Below are 9,320 nucleotides of genomic sequence, written 5' to 3'. Positions count from 1 at the left end.
GGGACTGCCAAACATTTGTCATTTGCACGCTCTCTTTGCATTTTTTAATGTTTTCGCTTTTTTTAAATAAATCATTTTATTGGAGGCTCTCACAGCTCTCATAACAACCCATACAGCCATTGTATCCGAGCACAGTTTTCTTACGGTGTGTCTGCATCTGGCAGGCAGGGTTCTCCTTAGTGAATGAGTGTTACTGAAAGTTCCAGTCCCTTGAGTTTTTTACCTGTACAAGGCAGCAATTCATGTACTTGCGTCTAAAAAGCTGTCCCATGCATGTATGCTTCTCTGTCCCATACATGTATACTTAATTTTTCTAAAAACTATTTGAAATTCTATAACATTGTCTAAATTCAGGATACTATCAATAGTATTGCCATCCGCCCCAAGGAGATGAGTTATAATGTTGCCTAATAGAAGGATAATGCTTTCTCTAAAGTGGACCAGGGATATATAGATACCTAAATGGATTTTGAGCTCACACTTAATCATAGCCCTAATCTAAGAACAATTAGTTCTTATGACATGGCCCTGCTCGATACTTGTCCTCATGAAGAGATCACTGAAGATATGGGTGCTCTAGCAAAGTGTGGTGAAGAAATCAGATGGTGCTCGACCATCAGAAAGAGTAGCATCTGGGCGTCTTAAAGGCTTGTCTTAAAACAAGCAATCATCGAAGTGAGGCATCAACTAAGTCTGCACAGAAGAAGCACACTGGTCTGTGTGATCCAAAGATTGTATAACGTAAAATCCAAGACCAGAGGAGGAAACAGTATTAGAGTAAATTCCGAGTGCACGGTGTATAGAAAGCTACGGATGACAGTGGAAGGCCAAAATCCATCTGCAGGGTCTGCACTTGGAGTAATCCTCCAGTGAGTCCTCTGACCACTGACCAGAGCTGTGACAGCATTGCTCTCGGACAGAGTGCAATGGAAGGGGGACAACAGAGATGTGGTGAGGTTAACATTCAACAACGTGCAGTCTGTTCTCCCTTTGGGCCCATTCATAACTTCTCTGGGTTTTATTATTTTCTGTTATCTCTTCAACTATGGGTTTTCAATGTCTTGTTTTGTTGTTATAGTTGGGTTTGGGGTTTTTCTTGCTGTCTTTGTATGTTTTTCTTCATATGAATTCTAGGATAGATAAATCTATAGAGAGACAGTAACTGGATGAATAGTGTCTCGGGGGTACGACAGGGGAGGTTGGTGGGGAAGGGGAGCTAATAATGAGCATAAGAAAGAAGAAAATGTTCTAAAATTGATCACGGTGAAGACTGAACAACTCTTTTTCATAGTTTCAATGATTGGGTTACATATGTGAATTCTTGTCAATTAAACTTTCCAATCATTTTTAAGTCCATGGGAAAATGTTATCATCTTTTCATTCCATCTTCCACAAGGTTCTTGAAGCCCTTTCCTATGTTGTGTCTGTCTAATCACATTTAGCACCTTAGCCGTTGGGTTTCTTACAGGGAAGCCCTGGGAGAAGAGGAGAGGGCAGGCAAGGGCGCTCTGGTGGGATTTGCCCACACACCTATACCCAGCACCTGCCGTTTGCCTGCAGGGAACCTGGGGCCCCTGCTCCTCCAGCACTTGATCCCTGGGAACTTCATTCAACACAGGAGCATGCCCTCCTGCCTCGCACCTCTTGGCCTGAAGCAAAGACAGGAGAGTGAGCGGTGGGGACTCTGGGCTCCAGTTCTGCGTTTTCTGGTCCAGGAGCTTCGCCTGGTGCTTTGGGGCCCTGGATCTGCAAATGGTGGTAGTAGTGGCCCCCAACTCAAAGGGGGCCACAAAGCTCAAGTGCACAAGGGCAAGGAAGGCGCCAAGAGCAGGGCTTGGCGCGGAAGGGAACCGCAGCGTGCTCCAGCTCTGAGCTCTTCCCTCTTCCTGGACCCCCACAGCAGACCCTCCATCCTGTGACAGGGACGGAGAGCACAGGTTGCCTGGGTTGGACTCCCAAGCTCCACCACCATAGGCAGGCCACACAACTTCTCTGTGCCTTCAGTTCCCTAACGCATATGGCGGCAGCGCCTAACTCAAAGGGATGCTGTAATGATGGCACTCCTGAGCAGGGAGCCTGACCACTGGTGTTCAACTGGTGTTTACTTGCCCCGGTGCCGCTCTTTGTCATGAACTTCCACCATCTTCTCACAGGAGGACAGGCAAGACCGCGGGCTGCACACTCACCTATAGAGACCCCACCAGCTACCAGTAAGGAGCCTGTGGGTAGCCTCCTAGATAAGAGGGGTCCTTGTAACCCAGCGAGAGCCCTGATGCCCAGCCCCCAGGCACGCCCACCCCCAGGCCCTCTAAGCTGACCGTGTTGTTAGGCGTGTTCCAGATGATGGGGGAGAGGGGCACCAGCTGCTCCTGCCTGGGGTGGTAGAAGGCAACGCTCTGGAAGGGGTTCTGGCTCAGGTCCCATCGCCACTGGATGATCTCCAGGCCCCTGGGCAGGTCTCCCTGCTCATCGAAGAAGATCTGGTGGCCCAGGAGGGTGAAGTTGACCTTCCAGAGCTCCTGGAGTAGCTGCGAGGGCCAAAGGGAAGGGAAGCAGACTGACATCGCAGGCCATTGAGGTCTAGGAGACTTGCCTATGCCCCAAGCCTCAGTTTCCCCAGCCGTAAAACGAAGCTTTCCAAAATGCTGCCATGTGGGTGGTAGAGGCTGAGTGCTTGGTTCTAGAATGAGACTCATCTGGGTTTGGGCCCCAGTTCTAAGGCCTTGGGCCTGTCACTTAAACTCTCCAAGCCCCATTACCTCTTCTGCAAAATGGGTGCAATAAAAACTCCATATTCCAAGCTCTGAGCAATCACTGACTTTGACTCCATCAGGAACTTAGAAGAGTAGCTGAGGAATAGTAAGTATCCAAGCTGCACAAGGAGTTGCTATCAGCTCTCCCTTTGGGGCCCAATGTTTGTAGCCCACAGTCCCCCCACCCCACCCCCCGCTCTCCCCTGTACCCTGCAGTCTGAACTTAAGCCCTTGTCTCATCCTTGATTTGCTCTGTGACTTGGGTAAGTCACTGAACCTCTCTGGGATGAGACTTCCCAGATGATCCCTAAAGGTTTCCAGCTCAGATATCCCACCAATGTACCTCCAAGATCCATTCCCCCACCCTACCCACCCACACAGGAGCTTTTAGGGAGGCCTAATGCTGTAGTGGGTTCTAAGCTGGGCTGCTAAACTGAAGGTAAGCAGTTTGAACCCACAGCCAGTGCTCAAGAGGGAGAAAGACGAGGCTGTCTGCCCTTGAAACGATTTAGTCTGGGAGACCCAAAAGGACCCCTCTCCCCTATCCTTCTGAGAGTCCAGATCAATCCGATGGCAGTGAGTTTGGTTTGCATTTTACCCCTTGGGGGCACTTTGGGGAATGACAGCCAGGCAGCTGAGGAGCAAGGTGGGCTCTAGAAGTCGCTGGGAATTTGGGCCCAAGAAAGGAGTCCTGGGAGTACTATGGGTTAGGCCTTGAGCTGCTAACCACAAGGTTGGCGCTTCAAATCCACCTGCTGCTCTGTGGGGGAAAGACAAGGCTGTCTGCTCCCATAAAGATGGACAGGCTGGGAAACCTTAGATTTAGTCAGGATCGACTTGCTGTCAGTGGGAGACCCAAGAGCAGTGGTCCCAGGAGCTCAGCCTGAAAGGAGGGCGGCTCCAGCCAGGCAGTGGGGTCGGGATGGTGGAGACGAGCTGGAAGGAGCTGGGGAACCACGTCTTAGCATGTCTGCTACATCCTTCAAGGACCTCACCAAGCTGTCGGAACAACCTGGGATCCATCCAAGGGGCCCATGACACAGTCCAACAGCACTGCTCCTGAAACTCTACCAAGTGGGCTGGACCTGAACTACTGGCGTCTTGAGAGTCTTCTGACGTCCGAGTCCCGTGGCCGTTTCCTCACCCAGCCTCACCTCCACCCCCAGCAGAGGTCTTCCCTCCAAGACAGACTGAACCCACATGCTCTCCCAAGACCAAATGCTGGGCCTGGGAATGAATGAAGGGGGTGTGGGGGAGGGGCTTGGGAGAGGGCAGAGGAGCCTGCTGGCTTCTGCTCTGCACGGGTAACCTGCACACACGATCGCCCATCCTCTCAGTGACCCAGCAGCACCCACATCGTTCCTTCTGTTGAACAGGTGAGACGATCGAGGCTCAGGACATCTCCCCATACACCATCTCCAAGGGCCCTCTCCACCTCTCCATCACCAGTGCCCTCCTCTCCAGCCCACCCCCTCCCTTGCCCCTGGGACCATGGTAACCACTTCTGCAAGGACTTGGGTGGTGTGAGGTCGAGGCTCAGCCACTTCCTAGCTGGTGACAGCTCGGGGGGAACTTTGGTTTCATCTGTGCATAGAGAGCAAGGACAGGGCCAGTGTTTGGGGGTGAGTGAGTATTCACAAAGGGGGTGCAGCAGCTAGCACCATATCTCCTTAAAAATAATTGCTCTTTTTTTTTCCTTTTCTTTTAAGAGACGTGCTTAAGGTTGCAAGGTTCCGCTCCAAGGTTATGGCTGGGGAGCTACCGATGGAGAGGACTTTTAAACCAAAGTGCTCTGTGAAAGGCGTGGCCAGGTATGTGAGGATGAGGGGGATCTAGAAAAAACGAGGAAGGGGGGATTCAAGAGGGGGTGTGGGCAGGATCGGGGTGGGCAAGCAATGGAGTCAGACCCCACAGTACAAAGGCCAGAACCAAATCTCCAAATTCACTGCCATCGAGTTGATGCCGACTCGCCGCGACCCTCTAGGACAGGGCAGAGCTGCCCCTGTGTCTTTCCAAGACTGGAACTGTTTACAGAAGTAGAAAGCTCTCGCTCCCTTGGAGCGGCTGGTGGTTTTGAACTGCTGACCTTGGGGCTCGCAGCCCAACGTGTAACCACTTCACACAGACATGTCTCATATCGACGTATAAATTAAACGTCTGGTGTGAACCCCTCCACTTCTGCAATGCTCAGTGAACTCTTCTATACCCCGGAAGTCTTTGTGTGAGTCCCGGGGGTTGTGTGAGTGAGTCAGCAAAACAAAGATTTAAATTCAAGTTTGAGTCAGAACTGAATAGTCTCCGTCAAGTCGACTCTGACAGCGCCCCGTGTGTGTCAGAATGGAAGTGCGCCCCGTGGTTCTCAAATGCTGGTTTCCCCGAAGTGGATCACCAGACCGTTTTTCCCAGGTGCCTCTGCGTGGACTCAGACCTCCCACTTGGGGGTTCACAGCCGAGAGTTGACAGCTTGCACCATCCAGGAACTCATATGTGAAATCAAGTTAGGAGCCCAGATGGCACTGTGGATTAGGCATGTCAGTGGTTCAAATCCATCAGCGGCTCATCAGGAGAGAGAAGAGGCTGTCTGCTCTCTTAAACGTTTCCAGTCTCAGAAAATCCATATAGATTCATTATGCGTTGGCATCAACTCAATGGCAGTGGGTTTAAAATGAGGTCCGTGTACCCGGGCAATGAGAAGATCCATGAGCCCTGAGCCCTGCCTGGGCAGTACCCTTCCAGTGAATTTCCCCTATGTACTCTGAGGATGGCGTTCATAAAGGCATTTTGCTTTGATATCAAGAAGGGCTTCTGGGATATACTTTACCCAGAACGCAGCAAGTGAGGCAGGGGGCCTCCCTGCGGTCTCCGGAGCAACCGCGGCGCCTGGGGCCTGCAATGCTCACCTTCCAAGGGTGCACCGCCTCCTTGGAGCAGCCGGTCTGGTTGCATCTCAGGAGGTTGTGCAAAGCGTGGGCCACGGCGTAAACTGCGGCGTACACGTTGTAGACCACGCGCTCGCCGGAGAGCGTGAGGATGGCGTTGAAGGACCGGGCGGCGTCCAGGCAAGTGTCGCACTCCTGGTTGCAGGTGGCCGGCGGGCTGGTCTGGTTGGGCGCGGGCGGCCCCGCCTGGGCGCGGCGCACGCGGAACTCACTGAAGCGCGGGATGGGCACGCTCGGCGTGGTGACGCCCAGGAAGGTGCCCGTGCGGTGCAGCTCGGTGAGGTTGTGCAACACCGGGTCGATGGCCCAGGACTCGGAGGCGAGCCACACCATGCCCGTGAGGTTCTGGCGCAGCACCTCGCCAAAGAAGTTGTGTAAGGTCAGGTCCGGCGCGAGCAGGACAGCGACGCGCGCCGAGCTCTGCCGCAGCTTGGCCACGACGGACTCCAGGCGCTGGCGCTCCGGCGCCTCCACCACCAGGTTGGCCTGCGGCGTGGGCAGCGACTCCTGGAAGGCGATGCAGATGCCCCGGTCCGCCAGCTGCTCGCTGAGCTGCTGCCCGTTCTCGCGGCCATAGTCGTCACTGCTCACCAGGAGGACGATCCAGTTCCAGCCGTGGCGCAGCATCAGCTGCACCAGGGCCCTGATCTGATGCTCGGCGCTGGGCACCGTGCGCAGCACCGCGGGGAAGAACAGCTTGTCGCGCAGCTGATCGCTGATGGCGCTGTAGGTGATCTGCCGGAGGAGAGGGGCTGGTGCGTTAGCGAAGGGTGCTACCTAGGGACCACGGAGCCTTCGTGTGACCCTCATCGGGGTCACCCGCACTGTACGAACGGGCATTTGGTAAGCAGCTAGCTCCTGGGAGCCAGGCCTAGGCTTCCCTTTGTAATAACATGTGGTAAGCACTAACTGGGTGTGACACCCTAGATGTTCATCATCAGGCCATAGACTAAGTATCATCTTGGGGATGGTCACAATAACCCAGCACCCCGACTGTGGGCCGTGCCCTAGGCGGGGTGTTCTACATTACTGTCCTCATCCCCATCTAGGAACATCTGTACAGGAGTCCTGCAGGTGCCCTGGGCTACCCGTTAGGGTCCCGACCGTTGGCGTTCAAACCCACCAACTGCTCAGCAGGTGAAAGATGAGGGATTCTGCTCTCAGAAGGATTGACAGCCTGGGAAACCCCAAGGTTTCCCTCTCCTTTCGGGGTCACCAGGCACCAGAGTTGACTCAATGGCAGTGAGTTTGTTTGGGGCGGGGAGGGTGGGGGTTGAGTATTTACCAAAATAAAATAATAATAATAGCAATCAAATAACAATACTGCTAGCATGTAGCAAGTGCCCCTTTTGTGCCAAGCCCTGGCTTAGTTGCTTTTACCCCCATAAATAACAGCATCTGGTAACACACATGGAGTGGCTGTGTGGCAGACCCTCGGCTGATGCTTCACGAGTCACGGTGACAACCATGATCGTTGTGGAGCACCCGGCATGCACTGGACTGAGAGCTGGGCAGCTGTGACCGCTGCCTCCTAGACCACCACCGAGTGCACCTGTGTTGAGCTGAATGACAGACCCTGAGCTTGGGGCTTCGTGTCATGACCGTAATGTCATGGTGACAATGACCTGCTGTGTGCCCAGCCTTAGACTCTTGCTTTGCATCTTTTGGGGGATGGGAGTGGGGCTGCTCTTTAACCGCCCTGGCCATGTGTTTCTGAGCATAGAACTTTCACCCTCACTGTCACCAGCATCCAGCTCACCATCCAGTCACTTGGCCTTAGCACCCCACCCTCTCTGGGCTTATTCCAGACTCACTGGCTGTCCCACCTCCATGGCTGTCCCTCCTCTTGTCTGTGACAGCTTCACCTCGGGGACCCCAGGGCTATGGCTGTGGTCCTTGTCTCTTCCTTACCACCTCTCCCTCCCTGGTGCTCACCCAGCCTCCTGGCTTTAAATACCATGTAAATAAACACCTAGAGGTCTGGGCTGAACCTCTCCACTCAACTTCAGGCCCTTATTTTCAGCTGCCCACCTGATATCTCAAGTCTAGCACATCCCAAAGTGAGCGCATCTTCTCCCTGGGCCCGGGCCACTGCACCCGTCCCCATCTTGGCTGATGGAAAACCCAACTTTCCAGGTGCTCCCGCCACACGCTGGAGTCATTGCAGATGCCTCTGACGCCTCCTCCACGTGTGCCGTGCCGCATTGACTCCATCAGCAAGACCCATGGGCTCCACCTTCCAGAGGTGTCTGCCCAGCGCCACCTCCCGTCTCTCTCCTAGTCCAAGCCACCAGCATGCCTCCCCCAAGGGGTAATCCCCAGGTTTGCACCTTGCAGGCCACTCTGAGCCTGGCAGTCAAGGGGCCTCTGTGAACACACACACCCAATCACAATGAGGGGTTGACATTAAAATGACCCCAGGGCAGATCAGAGCCACAAAGGGCGGGTCCATCAAAGTGGTGGTATCTCACTGTACGGTGGGAGGGGGGGAGGGCTGGGGTTCAGAGATGAAAGACTTGCCGCGGCCTCTCAGTGGCCAAGAGCCCAGATGTGTATCCAGGTCTGCCTGCCTCCCACACCGGAGCTCTTAACCGAGAGGCCCAACTGCCAGGAAGAGAGGAGGTGACCAGGAGGTAACCAGGGCTGAGGTCCTGCCCATGCCTCTGTTTGCACCATCACCATCCTGCGTGATCGGTGGGAAGAAGTGAGTCCATTCAGCCCCTCCCCAGACCCTTCTCCAGGGCCCAGGGCCTCACCTGAGGAAGGAGGAAGAGAGAGAGGAAGTGGGCCACAGTGCTGGTGGATTCCGAGTTGTCAGGGCCGATGACGGCCACCACACGGGGCACATAGCTGCTGTAGTCATCCCGGAGGGGCAGGAAGTAGCCCTCCTGGGACAGGAAGTAGAGCACGGGCTGGATGTTGTTGGAGATGTAGCAGACGTCCACCATCTCGTAGCCCAGCAGCACGCCCGGCAGCAGGCGGCTGTGGTTGTTGATCTCCTCCACCGCGAAGCGCATGGCCTGCATCAGGTTGTAGCCTATCACCTTCATCTCGTACCTGGAGACGCCACGGCAGGGTGGGGCGGCAAGTCGGTGCAGAATGAGGGGGTGGGGAATGCCAACCTACGCCTCCCACCTGCCCGGGGAAAACCAGGACTCTGCCCCCAAAGTAGCTTGCTGCTCCTGGAGATTCTGGGGTTTTTACCACATCATTGTGACATTCTGTCATCCCTAGGACCCCACTGTCACTATAGCCACCATGACACCTGCAGCCACCACCACTACTTCATCAGTCACCATGTCTTTGTGACCATTAACCACGGTAACCTTTACTGTTGTCACCGTCATCACCATCTCCACTGTCACCTTCAGTCACCACCATGACTATTATCACTAGTACTTCCACTGTCCTGACTGGCATCACATCCTGTGACTACAAGTGCCCCTCAATTACCACCACCATCACTACCACCTTCACAACCACCCCATCACCATTACTACCATCACCAGCATTACGACCATCACCTCCATCATCATCACCATCACAACCACCACCATCGCCATTACTACCACCACCACCACCGTCACCAACACTAGCACCATTACCATCACCACCATCACTATGACCA

At 54.3% G+C, this 9,320-nt stretch overlaps 1 protein-coding gene across 2 annotated transcripts in view; it reads right to left on the bottom strand.

The window, feature by feature from the left end:
* The window catches only part of TAS1R2 (taste 1 receptor member 2), a 28,582-nt gene that overhangs the window by 16,408 nt on the left and 2,854 nt on the right, over nucleotides 1-9,320 (bottom strand). For both annotated transcript variants that reach the window (XM_004705147.1, XM_004705146.1), the window contains exons 2-4: nucleotides 8,449-8,749; nucleotides 5,654-6,427; nucleotides 2,319-2,528 (exon numbers count right to left, since the gene is read on the bottom strand). In XM_004705147.1, coding sequence (XP_004705204.1) covers nucleotides 2,319-2,528; nucleotides 5,654-6,427; nucleotides 8,449-8,749 — 1,285 coding nt within the window. The remainder of the gene's footprint in view (nucleotides 1-2,318; nucleotides 2,529-5,653; nucleotides 6,428-8,448; nucleotides 8,750-9,320) is intronic.

This window comes from Echinops telfairi, unplaced genomic scaffold, assembly GCF_000313985.2.
Source record: "Echinops telfairi isolate 266 unplaced genomic scaffold, ASM31398v2 ScPeMD7_7457;HRSCAF=8495, whole genome shotgun sequence".
Lineage (NCBI taxonomy): Eukaryota > Metazoa > Chordata > Mammalia > Afrosoricida > Tenrecidae > Echinops > Echinops telfairi.
This window is presented reverse-complemented; position numbering and strand designations above follow the sequence as displayed.